Below are 23201 nucleotides of genomic sequence, written 5' to 3'. Positions count from 1 at the left end.
TTGTGAGGCTTCGGTTATTCTGTGGAGGGGTTCAGCAATTCTGTGGCGGGATTTCAGCAGGTCTGTGGCGGGGGTTCAGCAATTCAGCCAGGGTGGGAAGAAGTGCCGAGCACGTGGGCTTTGAACCAAAGTGCGTGAGCAAGACCTGGTCTCCGAGTGATGGGGCCGGCCCCTGCGGGAGCGCAACATCGGGCAGCTGCTGGGGACCCGGAGGTGGGTGAGCCATCTGGGAGGGAGGAATGTTCTACGTGCAAGAGGTGGCAGAGCCTGACAGCTCGCCGACGAGGGACAGGATGGCCGTCCCTTCTGGAGGAGCCTTATTCCCCCATGTTGCCAGTCTGGCGCACCGAGACAGACCCAGGGGGAACCTGGCGTTATTTGGATAGCAGCAATAAAGTTTACTGAGCTCACTCCTTCGAAAGCTCTGTGACGTCGGTCATTTCCCCGACCAGGTTCTCTTTCTTGTCATTGGATGAGATCTGACCTCTTGTGCCTAGTTCTGTGCTCGCCGCTGTAACGGAGGGCACATGGTGGTTCTTCTGGAGCCCTCCAGTAAGGCTCTCTCCAGTGTAGGACTGTGGGGTAGAGGCGGGGCCCATGGCTGTAGGGAAGAAGGTTTAGGATTCTGCAGACCAGGGTGTGGAGGGTGTGCATGCCTGCTGACAGAGTAGGCATACTACCTGTGAAACCTTGATTTCCTTCAAGTATACATTTTCTTCTGGGATTACTGAAGATTGGATGATTTACTGAGTATATTTTCCTGAGGCAGTAGGTTTTAGCTCTTTCCAGCACTGACCACTTAATGTATACAGATGTAATCTACAGTCAGGGATTGCTGGCAGGTTAGAGCCTGGCAGGATTTGGATAGAGCAAGAGTGGAGATGGCATTTGTGAATTCCCAGGACAAACCCAGCAAAAGAGGAAGATTCCTGATGCGTGGTATCTGGAAATACAAGGAGCTCAGGCATTGTTTAGGTCAGGGCTCAGTCAACTACTACCCCTTCCAGCTCCAAGCCAAGCTCTCCATGCTTGTGCTGTCAAATAGACAGGGAACCCTCAACTCAGGAGTTTTAAGACTAGAGCTCAGTAATGTTCTTCTAAGTAATGATAATCCTGGGTTTTGCAGTCTGACTTCCGTTGAAAAGAGTGAACAGGAGCCTGTGAAGCATTTATCCATGTCCTATCATGGTGGCATTTTAGGCAGTGCATGCTACACACCTTTGACCTCACACTGGCTTCTCTTCTCATTGGCCACAGGTGATGGAACTAGCTCTGGAAGACACACGCCAGGAAGGAAAGAAGGAGTACTCTAAGAAGTGTACCTTGGTTGGGTCTCCAGTGGAGAGTCTCCTGCAGCCAGTGAAGCTTAGCCAGGCAGAACTGTACAAGGAGCCTACCAATGAGGAGCTAAACCGCCTTCGGGAGACTGAGAGTCTGTTCCACTCTAGCTTGCTTCGTTTGCAGGTACTACTCGGTGGCTGGGTCTTGGATTAGAGGGATGGTCCTGGAACCCTGAGGCTGAAGAACTCACCCCTATCTCTTCTTACAGGTAGAGGAGCTACTAAAGGAAGTAAGGTTGTCGGAGAAGAAGAAGGAGCGGATCGATGCTTTCCTACGGGAGGTCAACCAGCGAGTCCTGAAGGTGCCCTCAACTCCTAAGACACAGGTAACGCAGGTAGAGTGAAGAACTGGGAAGTCCAGGAGAGGTCCTCAGTGTAGGCCTCTGAAACAAGGCCTTGCTCTTCTCCAGAGGGCGTGGGGTCCTAGGGAGCTCATTTTCACTGCCAGGAGGCTCAACTGGAAGTACAGTGAACCATGTGTTCATTTGTTCAGCAAACATTTATGTTCGTTGCATTAGCTGTGTTCTTAGGATACATCATGAACAAAGCAGCCTACTTTCTAGTGTTGGACTTACAGATAGTAGACAATAAACAAGATGAGTAAACTGAGTGGCAATATTAGAAAATGGTAAACGCTGGAAAAAGGAGAAAGTAGGGCAAGGTAAGGGGATTGTGGGAATATCAGAGGGTGGGAGTGGTTTGCAATTTTAAATAGGGTAGTTGAGGTAGGCCTCATTGAAGTGACAGTAGTCTGACGATTTGGAGGAAGTGAGCCAACCATGTAGATATCTAAGGAAGGAATAGTCAACACAAAGGTTCAAAGGCAGTAGTAAGTCTGGTATGTTCCTTGGATTAAATGAGGGGAAAATAGAAGGACACGAGTTCAAAAAGGCAATGGAGGAAGGAGGCATTTCACTCAGGGCCTCGTTAAACCGAAACAAGGACTGCCTGTTGCTCTGGGTAAAAAGAGGAACCACTGATGGGATGTTTTTTTTTTGGTGTAACAGTGATGTGATCTAGCTTCATTTTTAAAAAGTTGACTTGGGCACCTGGGTGGCTCAATCGGTTAAATGTCTGACTCTTGATTTCAGCTCAGGTTGTGATCCTGGGGTCATGGGATCGAGCCCTGTGTTAGGCTCCGTGTTGAGCATGGAGCCTGCTTAAGATTTTCTGTCTCTGTTTTCCCCTCTTCCCTGCTCACACACTCTCTCTCTAAAAAAAAGAAAAAAAAATCAACAAAACTAAAAGCCTGCAGAATGAGAGGAGATATCTGCAAATGACCCATCTGATAAAGGGTTAGTATCCAAAATCTATAAAGAACTTACTGAACTCAACACCCAAAAAACAAATAACCCAGCTAAGAAATGGGCAGAAGACATAAATAGATACTTTTCCAACGAAGATATCCACATGGCTAACAGACACATGAAAGGATGCTCAACATCACTCATTGTCAGGGAAATACAAATCAAAACCATGATGAGATACCACCTTACACCTGTCAGAGTGGCTAAAATTAATAACACAGGAAACAACAGGTGTTGGTGAAGATGTGGAAAAAGGGAAACCCTCTTGCACCGTTGCTGGGGATGCAAACTGGTGCAGCTACTCTGGAGAACAGTGTGGAGGTTCCTCACAAAACTAAAAACAGAGCTACGCTACCATCCAGCAATTGCACTGTTAGGTATTTATCCAAAGGATGAAAAATACAGATTTGAGGGGTACATGCACCCCAATGTTTATAGCAGCATTATCAACAATAGTCAAACTATGGAGAGAGCCTAAATGTCCATTGAATGATGAATGAAGATGTGGTATACGTATACAATGGGATATTACTCAGCCATCAAAAAGAATGAAACCTTACTATTTGCAACAACGTGGATGGAGCTAGAATGTAGTATGCTAAGTGAGATAAGGCAAAAAGAGAGGTAAATACCATATGATTTCACTCATAGGTGGAATTTAAGAAATAAAACAAGTGTTGGGCACCTGGGTGACTTAGTCGGGTAAGCATCCAGCTTCAGCTCAGGTCATGATGTCACGGTTCATGAGTTCGAGCCCTGCATCAGGCTCTGTGCAGACAGTTCAGAGCCTGGAGCCTGCTTTGGATTCTGTGTCTCCCTCTCTCTCTCTGCGCCTCCCCTGCTTGTGCTCTGTCTCTCTGTCTTTCAAAAATAAATAAAACATTTAAAAAAAATTTTTTTTAGTAAAAAAAGAAATAAAACAGCTGAACATATGAGAATGGCGGGGGTGGGGGGAGGAAGAGAAGGAAACAAACCACAAAAGACGCTTAATGATAGAGAACAAACTGAGGGCTGATGGAGGGACGTGGGTGGGGAACAGGCTAGATGGGTGATGGGTATTAAGGAGGACACTTGTGATGAGCACTGAGTGTTGTAAGTGATGAATCACTGAATTCTACTCCTGAAACCAATATTGCACTGTATGTCAACTAATTAAAATTTAAGTTAAAAAAAAAGTAATAAATTTTTTTTAATTCCTCATTTTAATTTCTAATACGGTAAGTATAGATATAACTCACGTAAAAAGAGCTCTTTGAGAGTCCTTGATAATTTTTAAGAATGTAATTCACTCAGGCTGTTGTGTTAAAGGGAGAAGGGAAGGGGATAAAGATAAAATCAGGGAGACTAGCTAGAAACCTATTATGCGGTGATCCACTGGAAAATGGTGGCATCTCAGACTAGGATAGAGAAGTAGAGGTGGTTAGTGTCTGGATGCTCTTAAAAGTGAAATGGATGTTTTTAACAGAGATGAGTTCAGGTGATTTAAATGTTTTGGGCTTGGGGCGCCTGGGTGGCGCAGTCGGTTAAGCGTCCGACTTCAGCCAGGTCACGATCTCGCGGTCCGTGAGTTCCAGCCCCGCGTCGGGCTCTGGGCTGATGGCTCAGAGCCTGGAGCCTGTTTCCGATTCTGTGTCTCCCTCTCTCTCTGCCCCTCCCCCGTTCATGCTCTGTCTCTCTCTGTCCCAAAAATAAATAAACGTTGAAAAAAAAATTAAAAAAAAAAAAAATAAATGTTTTGGGCTTGAGCAACTAGAATGAAGTTGCCTTAATGGAGAGGATGTGTTTACAGAAAGACTGGGAGTTTGACTTCAAATGTATTGATGTGTTTATTTTTGTTTTTATTTTCTTAAAGTTTATTTATTTATTTTGAGAAAGAGCATGCATGCACAAGTTGATGAGGGGCAGAGGGGGAGAGTGAGAGAGAATCCCAAGCAGGTTCCATGCCCTCAGCACAGAGCCTGATGTGGGGCTCAAACCCATGAACCACGAGATCATGACCTAGCCAAAATCAAGAGTTGGATACTTAACCTACTTAGCCATCTAGGCGCCCCTCAAATGTGTTATGTTTAATTTGACATGTCTACTAGACACCAAGGGGACATGTCAGGGAGGCAGTCAAATAATATGTATCACTGTCTCTGTCCCCACAGCTGACTGACCAGACCTGGCTCCCAGCTGGGGTTCGAGTACCCCTCCACCAAGTGCCCTATACTGTGAAGGGCTCTTTCTGCTTCCTGCCTCCAGCCCAGGTCACTGTTGTGGGCAGCTACCTTCTGGGTACCTGCGTCCGGCCAGACATTAATGTGGATATGGCAGTGACCATGCCCAAGGTGAGGTCCAGAGTTTGGGGAATGGAGAGACTGCTGCTTCACCACCTACAAATTCTTGGGTCTTTCTTTCCCACCTGCCACTTGCCAGGGGATTGAAATCTGAACTCGAAATCAAAAGAGCAGATCACTGCTATTATCTTGAGGGCAGCTTAAATGTGCCTTTGGGCCAGTTGCTGCCCTTTGGAACTTTGCCTTCGTCATCTGAGAACTAGATATGGTGTTGTTGGCCCTGGTTCAGGCACTCTGGCCAGCAAAACTCCCTGAGGTTTCTAAACTGTGACTCACCTTGGCTTCATCTTGGCCTCCAAGCTCTCTAACAAAAAGCATTTAAGTGCCTGGGCATCTCTCTCTTTTCTGACCCTCTCCAGGAGCTCCTACAGGACAAGGATGGGTTGAACCAGCGCTACTTCCGCAAGCGTGCTCTCTACCTGGTCCAGTTAGCTCACCACCTGGGCCAAGACCCCTTCTTTGGCAGTGTTCGCTTCTCCTACACCAATGGATGCCACCTGAAACCCTCGCTCCTACTTCGGCCACATGGTGGGAGGCACATACTGGGCTGAAGGCGCAGTATGGAGTGACAAATTCAGTGGTGGGGTGGGGCATGGGGCCTCAAGTCCAAGGTGAGAGGCTTAGGCCTCAGGTTTGAGGGGGAAGGTACAAAGACCTCAGATTCTGAAGTGGGAGGGCATGGTACCCGGTACCCTCAGGTAGGAGGAGGGTGGCACAGAGGCCCACCTGGAAGGATCTCAGCACTCCCTGTCTCCCCCAGGGAAGGATGAGCGCCTGGTCACTGTACGTCTGCATCCATGCCCTCCACCTGACTTCTTCCGCCCGTGCCGCCTGCTGCCATCTAAGAACAATGTGCGCTCTGCCTGGTACCGAGGGCAGAGTCCCCCAGGGGATGGTGAGCAGGCACTCGTGTCAAGGTGGAGCTGAAGGGAAGAGTGTTGTGGAGATTTCTCTTCTCATGGCTTCCCCACCCCCACAGGTAGCCCAGAGCCTCCCACCCCCCACTATAATACATGGGTTCTGCAGGACATGGCCCTTGAGTCTCACATGCAGCTGCTGTCAACTGTGCTGGGCTCAGCCTTGGGGCTGAAGGATGGCGTGGCACTTCTGAAGGTCTGGCTGCGGCAGCGGGAACTGGACAAGGTGAGTTGGGAGTGGCCCAGCTTCCCTGCCTCACTGAGTGGCGGGTTGGCTCTGAGCTTGGGCCTCTCTGTTTCCATCTCTTTTTCAGGGCCTGGGAGGGTTCAGTGGGTTCCTTGTCTCCATGCTGGTTGCCTTCCTTGTGTCCACACGCAAGATCCACACCACCATGAGTGGCTACCAGGTCCTGAGAAGCGTCTTGCAGTTTCTGGGTAAGGTGGCTAGACTCAGAAAGGCCAAGGGTTCTACTCATCCTGTGAATCCTCTCATCCTATCAAGGGTCATTCAGTTTCTTAACATAAGACAGAAGAGCAAACTGAATTCTGGAGGCAGGGAGGAGGGAGAGTGTCATTAGTGCTGGGTCCCCAGGGAGGAGGATACCTTCTGACGCACCCATCTTCTCTGGCTCACTTCAGCCACCACAGATTTGACAGTCAATGGGATCAGCTTATGTCTCAGCTCAGATCCCTCCTTGGTGAGTGGGGCAGGGCTGGGGCTGGGCAAGGAGGCCTGAAGGTAAGGTCTCAACCCTGACTGGCTTCTTTTTTATGCCTCCAAGCCGGCCCTGGCTGACTTCCATCAGGCCTTCTCTGTTGTCTTCCTGGACTCCTCAGGCTGTCTCAACCTCTGTGCTGATGTCACTGCCTCTACTTACCACCAGGTACCAATGGTTCCCCATTCCTGGATTCCCCAGGTGTCCCAGTCCAGACTGTGTCCCTTCTACCAGTACCAGAACCCCAGAAACTCTTCTCCAAAGAGCTTAGGTCAGGCATGTCTCTTGGTCTGAGCCCTCAGGTCACTGAAGGGAGGGGTATAGTGGTGATAATCTCACATGTGAGTTCCCTGCTTACCCTGTGGCCCCAGGTACAGCATGAGGCACGGCTGTCTATGGCATTGCTGGACAGCAGAGCTGATGATGGATTCCAATTTTTGCTGATGACTCCCAAACCCATGATCCGGGCTTTTGACCACGTCTTGCAGTAAGTTTATGGCTGACAGGCTATGTCAGTGGGTTCTTTTTCCCTGGAGCTACAGTGGTGGGGCAGAAGTGCTCAGATGTTCCTGGTTTTGGGGACGGGGTGGTACTTGGGGTCAGCCGGACCTCATTCTGTCTCTTTGTCCCTCTAGTCTCCATCCACTGAGTCGCCTGCAGGCAGCATGTCACCGGCTAAAGCTGTGGCCAGAGCTGCAGGATCTTGGTGGGGACTATGTTTCAGCTGCTTTGGGCTCACTGACCACCCTCCTGGAGCAGGGTCTGGGGTCCCGCCTTCACCTGCTGGCCCACTCTCGGCCCCCAGTCTTAGAGGTAAGGTGCTGTGGGGTAGGGAGTTTGTGGGTTTAAGGAGGACTAGATCTAGGGTCTCAGGGAATACAAAAGACACACCATCCCTCTAGCTAGATCTTTCTACGTAGTTGGAAACTGGATTTCCAGGTCAAGCTGGGGCATTCTTGGCTTGAACTCAGCCTTTTTACACCCTATAGTGGGACATTAGCCAGGATCCACCGAAGCACAGAGACTCTGGGACCCTGACCCTAGGATTGCTCCTCCGGCCTGAGGGGCTGACCAGTGTCCTTGAGTTGGGTCCGGAAGCCAACCAGCCCGAGGTAAGGAGCTCTGGGGTCTGGGGGGTGATTTGGCTCTGTCTTGGGAACTCCAAGCCGTGCACTGGCAGGAGTAGGGTGGATCGTCCTCATGCCACCTGGATTGAGTCCTGTTGGGGATTTCTGATAAAGCCCATCTTTGTTGATTTCTTCCACCACCCATTGCCTTTCCTCAGGCTGCTGACTTCCGCCAGTTCTGGGGATTTCGCTCAGAGCTTCGGCGTTTCCAGGATGGAGCCATTCGGGAAGCTGTGGTCTGGGAGGCAGCCTCTATGGCCCAGAAACGCCTTATTCCCCACCAGGTGGTCACCCATCTCTTGGCACTGTGAGTGTTAGCATCTGGATGCTGGGAAGCACCGGGTTGGGGAGCCTTTTGGAGGGTCTGGCCCAGGCTTTGGGCTGAGCAGCGAATGTCCAGCAGCATTCTCCATATTCCTCAGTGCCCACACTGAGTCTCTGCCCCTTTCCCAGCCATGCCGACATCCCAGATACCTGTGTCCACTATGTGGGGGGCCTTCTGGACGCGTTGATCCAAAGCCCAAAAGAGGTAAGGGTCATGGGTCAGGGCTAAGGGTTAAGGCTAGGGGTTGCAGAGTAGCTTGTGTGGCCAGATTAGGTAGGGGGTGGAGAGCACACCTCAGCCGGGCTGCACTTCTTATAGTGTCCAGCAGAGGGGGTGCTGGCTCTGCAGCAGCCTGAGCTGTGGCAAAATCCTGGGTGGTGGTGGGGTTCTGTAGGGTCCTGGCCTCCTGACTGACTGTGTTCTCCCTCTCAGACCTCCAGCACAGGTGAGGAAGCCCTGGCAGCAGCAGTGCGTTGCTACGATGACCTCAGCCGCCTCCTGTGGGGGCTGGAAGGTCTCCCGTTGACTGTGTCTGCTGTGCAGGGAGCTCATCCAGTACTGCGCTACACTGAGGTGAGGTGGAAGGTGGCAGGAAGCCTTTTCTGCTTAGCGATTCCTTGTCTCTACCCCGTTCCTCCAGTATTCCCCTTTCCGACTCCTGACTGTGTTCACTTTCTCAGTCCTGAGCCCCTACCTCAGCCCTGCATCTTCCATAGGTGTTCCCACCAACCCCAGTCCAGCCAGCCTACTCCTTCTACGATCACTTGCGAGAGCAGGCCTCGCTGTTGCCTCGGCCTGACAAGCCCTGTCCAGCCTATGTGGAGCCCATGACTGGTGAGGATCCTCTTGGGAGGGGATGAGAGAAATTGTTCCCACTCCATGCTGCAGTCTTGAAACCTCTTTTCTTCCTAGTGGTATGTCACCTGGAGGGCAGTGGTCAGTGGCCACAGGATGCTGAGGCCATACGCCGGGTCCGAGCTGCCTTCCAGCTGCGCCTGGCGGAGCTGCTGACCCAACAGCATGGGCTGCAGTGTCGTGCCACAGCCATGCACACTGATGTCCTCAAGGTTAGACTGGTGTAGGGTAGGGATTCCCCAGAGAGGGAGGGCACAGGGTGTTAGGGTGTCGCATGCTGACACGTGTCTCCTATCCCATACCCGCTTTGAACAGGATGGGTTTGTGTTCCGGATTCGTGTGGCCTATCAGCGGGAGCCCCAGATCCTGAGGGAAATGCGGAGCCCTGAGGGGATGATCTCATTGAGGGACACGCCTGCCTCCCTCCGCCTTGAGAGGGACACAAGGCAGTTGCCCCTGCTCACCAGTGCCTTGCATGGGTATGGCCGCCTGCATAGGTTCTGTCTGTAGATCCTTGCCTGCTTCTATTCTGCTCTCCTGGCCACCTGTCTCTCTGGGAGGCCACCTGGTATAAATTTATACCATGGTTTATGTATTCATTTTTTAGAGAGAGGAAGAGAGAGAGAATCCCAAGCAGGCTCTGTGCTGTCAGCACAGAACTTGATGTGGGGCTCAATTTCACAGAACCATGAGATCATGACCAGAGCCGAAGTCAAGAGCCAGACACTTAACCGACTGCACTGCCCAGGCGCCCCTGAAATGGGAATTTTATAGGACTGATCTGTTGGGGTGTTAGTTAGGGGCATGTGAGATTCTGTACAGAGGGCAACTTTGGGTAAAGGTTGAATAAATAGTGGTGGTAGAGCAGAAATACTCTTCTTGGGCCCTGAGTGCCTGAGTCTCATTGCCACTTCCCTCTTCCCCGACAGACTCCAGCAGCAGCACCCAGCCTTCTCAGGTGTGGCACGGCTGGCCAAGCGGTGGGTGCGCGCCCAGCTTCTGGGTGAGGGGCTCACTGATGAGAGCCTGGACCTGGTGGTTGCTGCTCTTTTCCTGCACCCTGAGCCCTTCACCCCTCCCAGGTGATTCCGAACTCCATCTTTTCTCTAGCCAGAAAGTTCCCCTTGGGGTCAGTTGTCGTCCCTTAGGCTGTACCTTCAGTCCAAATGGGAAAGGGTAGCTAAAAGTGACAGAAGAGGTTCTAAGACACCTCCCACCCCCATCCATGCTGAGGGGTCTAGACTGTCTAGGCCGTGGGGAAAGCCCTGGGATGTGTGGTTGGGCCCAGACCCTTTGCTCATTCCTTCTTCTCAGCTCCCCCCAGGTGGGCTTCCTTCGGTTCCTTTTGTTGATATCAACCTTTGATTGGAAGAACAACCCCCTTATTGTCAACCTCAACAATGAGCTCACTGGTAAGTGGTAGGGCTGGGGTCAGACTCCTGCAAGAAAAAACCTTTGTGGATTGCAGAGCAATAGGGCACACAAGGGTTTTCCACGCCAGTCTATTAGATAGGGCTTTTTTCTTGGCTTCCCCTTCCCAGATATCTGTGCCTGACCCTGATGCCTTGGGGTGGGGAATTACTAGGAGGAAGAGGCCCAGTCAAGGCTTTAGGGAGCTCTAAGACAATAGAGCTATGGTTTGTTCCGATGATGCTCAGAAACAGAATGGACCTGGGTGGTAAACAAGCTACCTGGTGGGGGCTGTGAAGGGGAAAGGAGAGTAGAAGGGGGACCTTGAACACCAAGTGAGAAGTCTTGTGGGGATCAGGGAAGGGCCCAGGTTAGAATAGATGTCCAGACTTCTTGGTGAGTGGGGGGGATGATTTTCATCTGTAACATGAGGAGTTCCTGGTCCAAGCAGAGAGGAGGGTGTCAGCTTCCTAATTCCCCAGGTGTGTGGGAGCATAAGGTGGGAAGGGGGTCAGGGGCAGGCCTCAGCTTGTGTCGGCCCGGAAACTAGAATGGGGTGCCAGGCAGTGGAAAATTCTGCCTTTGGGCTGAGGCTGAGAGTTTAACGCCCCACCCAATTGAGGCAAACATGGTGTCCTTTACATTGCCTTTGTCCTTTGGGGGAGGGGCACTGGAAAATCCCTGTGATGGGCAGCTGTTGGGTGTACAGTAGGAAGATCTGGGGTAGTAGAGCTGAGGAAGGGGGCAGGCTGACCCAGGACCCCCTCTTGTTCACAGTGGAAGAGCAGGTGGAGATCCGCAGTGGCTTCCTGGCAGCTCGGAGACAACTCCCGGTCATGGTCATCCTTACCCCCCAGGATCGTAAAAACTCTGTATGGACACAGGATGGACCATCACCCCAGGTTCAATCCCATCCTTACCTCTAAATTTGTGGTCTTCTCCCCCAAGGAGAAAGCAGGCCCAGCATGAGCTAAGAAAGACCCACACTCAGGTTTGATGTATTTGATTGTGTGTATCCCCTCAGATCCTACAGCAGCTTGTGGTCCTGGCAGCCGAGGCCTTGCCTGTCCTAGAGAAGCAGCTAATGGATCCCCGGGGTCCTGGGGACATCAGGGTAAGCCCTTGACCAAGAGTGACTCGGGTTCTAGGGATTCTGTCTTTGAACATTGGGAATCTGGAGCTATAGGGGCTCTCACAGGATGCTCAGCCCTCTTGTTTGGCAAGACTGAATCCACAGAAGGCATTGATACTGCCCATGGTGCCTGGCAGTGGTGGAACCTGCAGGAGAACCAGGGCCCTGGCTCTATCCAGGCCTCACACTTGTAGCCTGTGCTCCTCCTGACAGATTGAAGCTGGCTGACACCAGCTGGGGCTTGATGTTCCCACCTTCAGATGAACATTTGGGCCCCTAATGGGGGGTCAGACAAAAGGGAAGGAGGGAACCAAGGTGGGCATGTGGAAGGCTTTGTGGTCCAGCTCCCAACTCCCAGTGGGCACTACGGTACTCCCTCAGACAGTGTTCCGGCCACCCTTGGATATGTATGATGTGTTGATCCGCCTGTCTCCCCGCCACATCCCCCGGCACCGCCAAGCCGTGGACTCACCAGCTGCCTCTTTCTGCCGTGGCCTGCTCAATGAGCCAGGGCCCTCGTCCTTGATGCCTGTGCTGGGCTACGATCCTCCTCAGCTTTATCTAGCACAGCTCAGGGTAGGTCCTGAAGGGCTGACTAAACCTGGGGAGGGGGCTTCCAGGTGAAGCTGGGGCCATGGAGGTGACTCTCAGAGGTCTATGTGTAATATTATCTATGTCCTGCCCTTTCCTAGGAGGCCTTTGGGGACCTGGCCCTTTTCTTTTATGACCAGCATGGTGGAGAGGTGATTGGTGTTCTCTGGAAGCCCACCAGCTTCCAGCCCCAGCCCTTCAAGGTGTGCTGGCTGATGATAAGTGTTGTTCCCAAGTGTGTTCATGTGGTTCCATGTGGGCATGCATGTCTGTATGTGGCATGCTCCCTGACTGCATGGGTCAGGTGTGAAGCTGTGTCTTGTGTGTCGATCTCTACTACTGCTACTGCTACTGCTCCCCACCCCCACCCGGCTTGGTGTCTCTGGGTGTGCCTTTGTGACACCTCAGTCCATATTTCTCTGGTTCCCCTAGGCGTCCAACACAAAGGGGCACATGGTGGTGTCTCAAAGTGGGGAGCTGGTGATGGTGCCCAATGTAGAAGCGATCCTGGAGGACTTTGCCATCCTGGGTGAAGGCCTGGTACAGGCTGTGGAGGCCCGAAGTGAGAGGTGGACTGTGTGATCTCCACCCCAGGAGCAAGCTGTAGGTGTACAGCCAGACTTCAGACCTTTGGAGCAAGATGTCAATGGCATGATCTCCATCCTCATTGCGTACAGATCTTCCATGGAGTATCTGCTGGCCTAAACACACAGAGATGTTCCCCTAGAAAAGCCCTGCCCCAAATTTCTGTCTGATGCTTACGCATCAGAGCAGGGGCCTGGTTTCTTATAGAGTCCCCTGGGCCTGTCTGAACTTCCAGAAGAGGAGGGCAAGCCAGCTCAGCGAACTGAATGAACCCAGGAGATCCATCCACCTGTCAGCCTTAGTGTGGGCTTTTTTTTTTTTTTTTTTTTTTTTTTTCTTTTTTTCCTAGGATGTTTCCAGAAGTGTGGAGAGGAGGACATTTGCCCAAGGCTGAGGCTGTCTCCCCTTCCCATTGCCAGGATGTGTGCCTACACCTTAGTATGCCCTTCAGGGCAGTGTCAGGCCTTTAAATGGGGTCCAGAGAAGGTATGGCACTTCTTGAGGGTCACAGAATATCTGCACTGAGCAGTGGGAAAGGGGCTCTGTGTGTATGAATAGAGCCCATTGAAGGGACACGGGTCTCTCCCGTGTGGGTGCTGTTACTTTCCAGGGTACACCATGGGAAAGCACAGAGGACAAGAGGGGCTGGGTACCCAATGAGCCAGCGAAGGGGTGAAGGGGTGAGGGGGACAGATGGTCCCCTAGTCCGGGAGAGCTGCAGAAAGCGCTCAGCGTTGCCCTGGCTGCTCATGTCTCAGTCCCCCGGCTCCATGGCATCTGCCCATTCATGTCACACACTGTCCCCACTACATCTCTGCAGTAAGGGTGTGGGGGGAACAAGCCCCAAGTCCTGCTCTCCAGGAGCTCTCAGTGCCAGGGTGGGGGGCGGTGCTGCCTCCTTTCACCCCGGTCCACACCCCACTTGCGGCAGCCTCTCCCTTCTCCGTCTCCCCTAATCCTGGCTGTTTTTCCAGACTCAGCTCGAATAGTGCTTCCTCCTCCAACCCTTCCCTCGCCCCCAGCCTGAGGTGCTCTTTCTCTCGTCTGAAACATGAGAGCAATTACTGTCTGTTCAGTTTACTTCGTAGTTGCATACAGGGCGTGAACTCTTCTGTTGTTTTAAACTCTGATTTAAAATTAAGTCACTTAATTTCCCCATGTTCCTGGCTTTTCTACCATTTTCACATAGTTTTAACATTGTCTCCTAGAAGTAAACTCTCTGGGGGCAGGTAACATGTTTGAACAGATTTCTTGGCACCTTCGTGGTACCCAGGACAATGCTCAAGTAGGATGCAGGTGTGTGCAGAAGGGGCATCTAGGCCAGGCAGATGGAGAGCAAGCAGGCCCACCAAAATGCTTTAAGGACAAGGGAATCATAATTTGTAATCTCTGCCTAGAATGAGTGTGGAGGTGACAATGAGTTGCACCCTGAGAGTTAAGATGCAGCTGACATTTTGAGTGCCTGGTAAATGCTGGGCACTCCGTTTTTTTACATGTCTTAGGTGCAGGAACGTGATCATGCAACAATACCAGCCCTGTGAAGTATGTGCTTTTAGTTATCCTCATTTTCTGAAAGGTTCAGCAGCAGGCATGGGCCTGTTTGTGAAGAGATTGATGCCTGGCTATCAGGGTTCATCCTCAAGATGATAAGGGATGCCTGGGTGGCTCAGTTGGTTGAGCGTCTGACTTCAGCTCAGGTCATGATCTCATGGTTCATGAGTTTGAGCCCCACGTTGGGCTCTGTGCTGACAGCTCAGAACCTGGAGCCTGTCTCAGATTCTGTGTCTCCCTCCCTCTGTTCTTCCCCCACTTGTTCTTTCTCTCTCTCTCAAAAATAAATAAAGATAAAAAAAAAAAGACGGTAAGGCCACATATGGGAGCCCTGATCTTGAATTTTGTCCCAAGTCTGTTAGTCTTTGTGAACCTGTACCAGTCCCTACCTGTCACCGTCATGAGATTAGATGTTGGCATGTCATAGAGAATACATTGATGGGCTATGTGAGCTGTGCTCTTGATTCATGAACTCCAGGCAGAGGTGTACAAGGCTTTGTGTTTGGGGAAAGAAATGCAGTTCCGGCCCTCATGGACCCTGGTTCTGTGGTGTTCCCTGGTTCCTCTTCACTTATTTTCTCCACAGTCCCTCTGTTGGCTCTGGGGAAGGATGGTGCTGGCCTGTTTCAAACCATCCTGTTTCCATCCATGGGTCGGCTTCAGTCCTGTAGCTTCTGGCCTTTTCACAAACCCAGTTCTAGATTATCCTGGTGAAGGAGGGAACAGAATCTGCCCCCGGGCAAAACTGCAGCAGGTGGCTCCAAGAGGTGCAGACACCAGTCCCCACTTGGAAAATGAGCCCTGGCCCTGCTACCTCCATGTTTCCTTGGGCAAATCACTTCCCTTGATGGGCTCAGCTTCACCACCTGTAAAATGGGCATGGTAATGGCTTTGCCAGGGGCACAATGAGGCAAGGGAAGATGGCAAATAACTCAACCCAAGGAGCTGTACCATCCTTTCTGCACACCCTGCTCAGCACTGTGGAGAAAGCAGGAAGCCCAGGCTCCATCTCTCTGTAGCTCCAACCTCACAGTCCATCACACTGTAGCTCCAACCTGTTTCCTCCACTCTCTAGGAAGTGGGTGAAGAGGCTGGTGTGGTCTAAGATGACCATGGTGGCATGAGGAGCTGGAACTTCATTGGAAGGGAAGGAGAGAAGACTAGGAACTCCTGTGTGAGCAAGGCTGGGCAGGATGTAGGTTATACATCCCCGTGGGTGTGTCTGCCTCTGTGGGGTTCTGCATTTAACTCTGCAGGTGGACATGATGGGGTAGGAGTCTGATGTATGGAGTGATTTGTCTGCTCTGTGTGTTGGGGGGCGTGGACATGTCTGTATGCACTAGTCTGTGTGCAGGTTTTGTCTCCAGCTCAGAGTTACTGTAAAAGGGGAACTCTATTTTTGAAGAGTAGGTCAGGAGAGAAAGCTCTCAGATAAAGAGGCAAAAACTCTGGGTGGGTGGGGGGTGCCTGAGTGGCTCAGTCTAAGCAGTTAAGCGTCTGGCTTCGGCTCGGGTCATGATCTCACGGTTTGTGACTTCGAGTCCTGCATCAGGCTCTGTGCTGACAGCTCGGAGCCTGGAGCCTGGAGCCTGCTTCGGATTCTGTGTCTCCCTCTCTCTCTGCCCCTCCCTGGCTTGCACTCTCTGTTTCTCTTTCTCAAAAATAAATAAACATTAAAAAAAACAGAGGCAAAAACTCTGGATTGTTTCTGTGGCTTTAAACAAAGCCTTCTTCTCGGGGCTTTGGTTTCCCCAGTTCTGTCAGACCTTCTAAGCCTCGCTGTGTGGTTACATTGAGTGAATTCTCAAAGTGTCCTCTCTTCTGACTGTGGTATCACCATCTCCTCTAAACTGGAATCCATTCAGCTGAAGACCCTATTTTCCTCTGCCCAGCACATTACTTTGGAGAAAAAGAGCAAGACCCCAAAGCCTAGGGGTCCTTGCAGCAGGTTACGTTCAAAGAAGTCCTGAGGGCTGCTCGGATTTGGACTCGTCCAAGTGCCCCCACCCCAATAAACAAACATACATACAACCCCTCCAACATCCGGTACTTGCTTTGTGAGTCATAGATTAATCCAGGTGAGCGATTAAGGGGAGGGGAAGCCTGGGGCACGTGAGTCACCCCTACCCTACTCAAGAATAGGTCAGCCTACCTGCCCATCCCTCTGCTGCAGAGAGAGGGGGGAGGGTGTGTGTGGGGAGCAACAGGACTCTTAGACTGCCCAGGGCACTAATGGGGACCAGGGTGTTCCAAACCCAGAGAGAGACTCATTTCCCTTTCACAGTTCAACTTCTGAAAGCAGGATGGAGAGGATAATTTTTCTGGTTTGCGTGAGGCCCAGAGAGGTGTAGGAACTTGTCCAGGGTCACACAGGGAGCTAGGGGTGGAGATCCAGAGAATCCTGTCTCCAGACCCCGCTGCCAAGCCTGGGCTCTCCTGCAGCCAAGGGCTGGGGTGAAGAGGAATAAAGGAATGGAGAGCTGAACTCTAGATCTGTGCAATGGGGCAGAGAGGAGTGCAAAGCCTGCCCCCCTCCTCTGTCCTGGGCCACCTGCCAGCCCTGCTCCTCTCCCTCCACCCAGGGCAGCTGAATAAAGCTGTTATCAGCAAGACATAAAGGAGCAGAGTCAAGAATAGGGGAGGGTTGAGAGTGTGCACACTCTGGCCCACCTTAGCTCAAGCCTAAAATCTCTGTCCCTCTGACTGGGACCTCTTCAAAAGCAGGACCCAGCTCTCCCTACTGTTCCAGACTGGAAACCTCCACAGCATAGGGCTGGGGTCTTCCAAAGACTGACAAGGCCCAGATTGGGCCCTGACCTAAGGAATAAGGAGGCCCTGAGATCCAGTCCCCTGTTCCACTTGACCACCAGGGATTTGGATGAAAAAGATAGATATATGTGGGGAAGGGGAGGCAGGACAGATGTTTGAAGGTATGAATTTACAATGAGTAGTAGATAAGCCCGAGGGATCTAATGCCCAGTATAGTGAATATAAGCAACAATACTGTATTATAATCAACAAACTTCCTGAGAGACTAGAACTTAATTATTCCAACCACTAAAAAAAAGGATAATTATGTAATGTGATGGAGGTCTAATTATTGCTACAATGGCAATCATAATATATATATAATGAAATTACACAATGTTATATGTCAAATATATTTCAACTTGAAGAAGAAAAATGATAGATATGGCATCTTGACCTTTCTCTAATCTGCCCCCACAACATCCCCACCTCCATCCCAATCAGTGGGGTCTCCCTGGAGCCCAGTTCCCACCCATCCCAGGTCTAGAGATCCTCAGGAAGTCATACCTGAAGTCTGACTGCAGAACTTCCTGCTGTAGCCTGTCCCCTCCTCTAGATCTTTCCCCTTGTGACACCTCTCCCCCGGGGGCAGGCAGCTGGTGGCTGCTCTGTAATTAGCACAGACTGGGCTGGGATGAAGGGAGAGAATTCTGGGGCTCACACATGCCCATGGCCTTTCTGGAACACCAGATGCAGAGCTTCCTTCCCCCTGAGGTCCCCCATCCCACCCCCTTCAGACCACAGGCCTCTCAGAGAGCAGTTGTCCTGGGCTCCATCTCAGGTTCAAGTTCCTATCTACCCAGTTGGGCTCGCCTCCAATTTCAGCTTCTTGACGACCTGCCCTGATCACTCTGCCTCCTAAATCCCCAATTCAAACTCTCCTCACTCCCTGTACCCATTGCATCTGGCCTCTTTGCCTCCTCTGTGGCTTCCTTCCAGACCTCCTGGTCTCAGCCTCTCCCCTCCAACACATCCTCCACATAGCAACTGGAGGGATCCTTCCAGCGCCTTCCATTAACTGGCAAATGGAGACCACACCACTTCCCTGTTTAAAACCCTCAGGTCTCCCATTAGTTTCTGTTCTTAGCAGTGGAACATTTGTCAATTGTAATCTTGTTTAGAACCCTGATGTAACATGGTTAAAATACTGTGGTTGAAACAGGAGGTGGGACCAGGGCTCTGCCTCCTTGCCTTCCCTCTCCCCGCTTCCAGCTGCCACAGTCCCTGTGAGAGCTTCCTCAGAGCCCTGGGGATTAAAGAAGCACAGCTTGAATGTCTCCGGCCCCTCGATAAGGTTCAGGCCCTTAGTATAGAACCCAAGGCCCTTCTGTGCTACCAGTGTCCCGCCCTGGCTTCACTACAGGTGCTCTCATCTTGTATCAGGCAAACAGCCATACCTACCTTGGCCTGGCCTGGCAGGCTTTCACCCGGAAGACCCTCTACAAAATCCCCAGCCAAATGTTTCCTCCTCCAGGAAGCTCTCTGGTTGCCTCAGTCCCCCAAATGCTCTATGCTCCTTTCCTGGCTGCAGCGGCCAGGCAAACGCCAGGCCCTAATTCAGGCCCCCCAGGAAGGCCATGAGTTTTTCTTCTTCCTCAATCTCTGGTTCTGACCCCTCATTCTGAGGCAACCATCCTGGTTCCAGAAGCTTTCCTGCTAGTGAAGAGAGAGAGAGGAAAACATAAAGGCCAGGGGCTCCAGGGATCTGATCCTGAGGTGTGAACCAGAGCTCTCCAGACACCCTAGGCCTGTTTGTAGTGATAACCTGGTCTGTGTCAGCTCCATGTCACTAACTCCTCTCCCTCTAGGCCGGCCTGGGGCAGGGCCAACTGTCCGGCCAGCTAGTCCCCAGACTCCTTAACAGATCCCCATCCTCTATCTCTGGCTTTTGTAAACTCTGGACCCAGACCCACAGCCAGGCCCAGACAGGGACACACACAGATATGCACACAGAGCCCCTTGGACACACAAATGCACACACAGGCACTGATGGATACACACATGCATGCATGGACCCCATTGTTGTCCCCCTGTACACATAGACCTCCATGGATACATGCAAACACAGAGCCAAGAACTCATGTGGATATACGTGGATATTCACATATGAGGAAATGTGGCTCTGATCAAGGAGGCAGCTTCTAGAATGAGTCTTGCTTTCTATGTTGACTGTGTGATAAAGTTTTTAAAGCCTGAAACACCCACAATCTTGCTTGATTCTTACAGGGGCCCTGGGTTGAGGGGTGGGACGACTCCATATGAAACTTCCAGGTGACTGATGAAGAAACTAAGACTTGAGGGCTGAGAGAAGAGAGCTGGCTAGGTCACCTGACTGTTCAGTGGCCAAGCCAGACTTGGAGCTGAGATTCTGATCGGCAAGAAGCCTCTGACCTGTTGGCCTGGTCCCTGTAACTCTGGACCCTTCCTCAGCAAGGAGTCTAAGCCTCTGCCGCATCTCTCTGCCTCTTCTGCAACTCTCTGCTGTCCTCAAAGGGTGCCAAGGGCAGCTCAGAGACACCAGAAGGTGAATCCAAAGTCCCCAGGATATGGGTCTAAAGGTAGATTTTCTCAGAGCTGGACATGTGGCTGGAAGTGCCCAAGGGGGTAGTATGTGTTCATGGGCTCTCTGCCATCTTGTCTGGAGACAGGGGGTGACTGTTGGCGCAGTAGGAGGAGATGCTTGCCCGCCCCCCAGTCTGGGGACGCTCATAATAGGATGATTCATCTCCACTCTCCACTCCCAATTCCAGTCCAGAGCCAGCCCCCAACTCTTGAGGCCTAGGAGCAGGAATAGTGTCCAGCATTGGCCTAAGAGTGGGGTGCATTCTAGAAAAGGGGCTCAGGTGGTATGGAAAGACTCAGTGGATTCCTGTGTCCTGGCTCCCTGCTCCTCCTGTGCCTTGGACCTGAGGCTCCCTGGCCTCTCTGCCCCTCTTCTTCACCTCATCTTCTTATCCTCATGAGGTTTGAATCCCAGCTCAAAGCTTGGCTGAGACCTCAGCAGGTGACTTCTTTCTAAACCTCAGTTTTGTCATCTGTGAAAGGGGAAAAATACACCCACTTTTGGGAGTTGTTTTGCAAATGGGAGGAAGTGATCTTTAAACTTGAAAATGTCTGTATGTCTGCTTTGGCCTGCCCCTCCCCCACCCTGTTCCAAAGCTCTGGAAGAGATTTAGGGGGTTTGAAGAGGCTGGGGAGACTATAGCATGATTTGTTTTCTAATGTCTACACTTTTTTCCACCCCACTTGCTAACAGCAAGGCCCATGTGTCTTCTGATGGTTCACACTGCTCCTATTCAAACAAAAAGAGTTTGGGGGGCAGAAAATGAAGGGTGTGCCACCACCTCCCCTTACAGGCCCCAGCCAGCCCCTCTGGTCCAGCAGGCTGGGACTTGCATCTTTAGCCCTTCCCTTGTCTGGGAACCCACTCCCCCAGCTCTGACCTCAAGGAATCACAGCCTCCCACGGGTGGATGGGTTGTCAAGGCCCCTTCCTGGGTTCAGCCCTCCGCCCAGGTGAGACAGACCTTGCTCAAGATGCCCTGGGACGAGGTGGTGCCTCCTCATCTGCATCCTCCCAGAGCTCCCAGGTGGGCTGGCTTCTAGCTTGCACTTGCACTTGGCCCTAGTTTTCCTTCCCAAAGCACAGGAGGGAGCCCAGAGGGCTATAGGTAAGCTCTGTGACTCAGAGTTGGCCTTACCAAGTGCAATCACTTCTCTCTGAAGCCATACTTCTTTCTGTCTCTGGCTCCAGGGGGCGCCGTTGACATTGACTACAATGAGAAGAGACAGTGAGGTCCTGCTTCTGCCCCCCCAACTCAGGCCAGCCTGGCAATTCTGCACAAACTCCCCAGGTCCAGACCCCTTTTAGTCCCAAATGAGGGCTGGCAGGAATAAAGGACCCTTGGAAGGCACTGTATCCTTCCCCCTCTTTCACGCCCACTAAGAAACATGAAGCTCTACCTGTATCATACCTTCTCTGCTTCAACCCGAATCCATCTCATTGTGCATGTGTAGGTACATGTATGAACATGTATGTCCACAAATTAATTATAGATATGAATGAGTTTTGTGTAGGAGCATATGGTGCAGCACATGTGAACACCTATGTAAGCTGAGTGCAAATGCATGTGTGTCTAAGGGCCTTGCATATATGCCTGCTGGTGGCAGAGTTCCCCTGTTTTTCTCCTGTGCTCTGGTTTCCAGGCCAGGCTTGTCCTTCTGGCAGCCCCAGGATGGGGCACAGTGAGGACAAGTTGCTATGGGCTGGGGTTCCTATGTTTTTTCAGTGTTGAGGAGAGCTCCTTGCCAATTCCTGCCCCGTGCTGCCTTTGGAACCCCATCTGAGGCACTGAGAGGCTGAGAAGCACATCATATGGCAGGGAGAAGAAAAAGTAGAATGGTTAAGGGAGTTTCCCCATTTCCACAGTCTGGGCTCTGGCACCAGGAGTCTAGTGTTCTGTCTTGAGTCACAGACTGGCAGTGGTGCCATGGGTAGGCACTTGGTGATGGCCTCCTGATTCACCATGGCGCCTCCCAACCCATTGGGGGTGGAGGAGTGGGGTGCTCCTTCCTGGGCCAAGGGCGATGGGAGACCTCACATGTGGGTTACATACATGTTTGAGCCCATGGCTAGTTTCCCATGTGAAGGGGATCCCATGAGCATGTGAACAGAGCTGAGGGTTTATAGGGAAGCATGGCTGCCAGTCTCAGAGTGTGTGTGTGCATGTGCAAGAGTGTGTAAATTTACCCAATGTGTGTTGCTAAATCCCATCTCTTTGGGCCTAAGAGCCTTTGGGCAATGGAGCCCTTATTCCTGACAGCCATTCCTCAAGGGATAAGTCCCCAAGGCCCTTAGACCACCTGGATTAAGTGCCTCTGGAAAATGTGGTCTCCTCAGGCAATGCTGCCAGAGCAACTGGAGTGCAGTCATATTTGCTCCCAGTCCTGTGGAGGTAGGGTCCAGGCTACCACTCCTCAGTTTCCCAATTATTAATTTTTTTAAATAATTTTTTTGGGGCGCCTGGATAGCTCAGTCAGTTAAGCGTCCGACTCTTGATTTTGGCTCAGGTCATGGTCTCAAGGTTGGTGGGATTGAGCCCCGCTTCAGGCTCCATGTGCTGACAGTACGACAGAGCCTGCTTGGGATTTTATTTATAAAATAAAATAATAAAATAAAATAAAAATTAAAAAATAAATGCAATATGAGGAGCAAAGTTGCCCCACGTCCCACCTCAGATGGGGCTGACAACTCTCACAGTTTAGCCAGCTTAACCTCTTAAAGGGTCAGACTCTCCCCTGGCTGGGATCAGCCAGAGTGGGAGAAGAGAGAGTTAAAAACAACTAGGTAGGACTCACCCTGCTGGCAAGCATGTGGCATGTGGCATGTCAGGACAACTGCAGCTCACCCTCTGGAGCCACGTGCAAAACACGCGCAGATACACGTGTGGCAAATTCAGTTAACCTAGCCAGGTTCAACAGACATGTACACAGCCATGAGAAATGTCCAGAAGGTGCAATCTGGTACACAGGAGAGATGTCATGTGTGGACATAGCCATGGACAGAGCTGATCAGGACATGCAACATGTGATACATATTCAGCACAAGGAACAACAGGCCCATGAACTCTGGCTGGAACTCCGCCTGTGTTCTGTGAGTCCACGCAGGTCTGGACTATGAGACGGTCTCTTCTCCCTTGGGGCCCACAGCCTCCTCCCTCCAGCCCCCTCTCTGAGGACATAACGGGTCCAGCCATACTGTAGAGCTGGATGGGGCCAGTTGCCTTCCTTTCTGACAAGTCTCTCTCACCCCCACCATCACGTGAGGTTGAGCAGGGCTCACTGTGAGTGGGGCAAGGAGGTCTCCACTGGCAGCTTCATCCTCCCCAGCAATGTCCCACACATGCCTGTACCCGACCTTTGGCTCTCAGAACCCCGCAATCCCCTCTCAGCCCGTAACACACCTCCTCCCCTAAGTGCCCTCTCCACGCGAACCCCACCCCTAAAGCTCCTCCCCGCCCCCCACCTTCCTCCCCAGCTTCCCGCAGCCCCGCGTCCTCACCAGGCTCCCCAGGCAAGCCGCTGGGGGCGGCCGCCCACACCTCGGGCGGTCTCAGGGCTCAGCGGGAGGGGCCGCCGGGAGGGGCTGCCGGGAGGGCGTGGCGAGAGCCTCCGGCTCCTATAAAGGGCGCCACCCGGC

General features: G+C 51.8%; 1 protein-coding gene and 1 long non-coding RNA gene across 2 annotated transcripts; one reads left to right on the top strand and one right to left on the bottom strand.

Moving 5' to 3' along the window:
* The first annotated feature begins 17 nt into the window (after positions 1-17).
* NOL6 (nucleolar protein 6) lies at positions 18-13225 on the top strand. Its single transcript, XM_045468182.1, has 26 exons — positions 18-213; positions 1258-1464; positions 1550-1666; positions 4798-4977; positions 5346-5514; positions 5747-5881; positions 5966-6129; positions 6218-6338; positions 6543-6601; positions 6686-6787; positions 6991-7106; positions 7255-7432; positions 7609-7731; positions 7905-8053; positions 8200-8275; positions 8504-8644; positions 8788-8905; positions 8984-9138; positions 9242-9405; positions 9856-10008; positions 10241-10338; positions 11114-11238; positions 11361-11450; positions 11850-12044; positions 12161-12262; positions 12492-13225. The coding sequence occupies exons 1-26, from the start codon at positions 160-162 to the stop codon at positions 12639-12641; spliced, it is 3441 nt and encodes a 1146-aa protein (XP_045324138.1). The 5' UTR covers positions 18-159; the 3' UTR covers positions 12642-13225.
* Positions 13226-14518: 1293 nt separating this feature from the next.
* LOC123592808 lies at positions 14519-20776 on the bottom strand. The gene is made up of 2 exons (XR_006709947.1): positions 20704-20776; positions 14519-15061 (listed from the first exon to the last, which is right to left on the bottom strand). It is a non-coding gene; the product is annotated as an uncharacterized LOC123592808 (long non-coding RNA).
* Positions 20777-23201: the final 2425 nt, after the last annotated feature.

The sequence above is a fragment of the Leopardus geoffroyi genome, chromosome D4 (genome assembly GCF_018350155.1).
Source record: "Leopardus geoffroyi isolate Oge1 chromosome D4, O.geoffroyi_Oge1_pat1.0, whole genome shotgun sequence".
NCBI lineage: Eukaryota > Metazoa > Chordata > Mammalia > Carnivora > Felidae > Leopardus > Leopardus geoffroyi.
The sequence above is the reverse complement of the archived record's forward strand: the minus strand, read 5'-3'. Positions and strand labels throughout refer to the sequence as shown.

Bases quoted from the DNA above. Each gene is read 5' to 3' on its own strand.
- NOL6 (XM_045468182.1), top strand. From the start codon at position 160: ATGGGGCCGGCCCCTGCGGGAGCGCAACATCGGGCAGCTGCTGGGGAC. The intron at 1,465-1,549 runs GTACTACTCGGT...CTCTTCTTACAG, and splicing joins CTAGCTTGCTTCGTTTGCAG to GTAGAGGAGCTACTAAAGGA. The intron at 9,406-9,855 runs GTATGGCCGCCT...CTTCCCCGACAG, and splicing joins CTCACCAGTGCCTTGCATGG to ACTCCAGCAGCAGCACCCAG.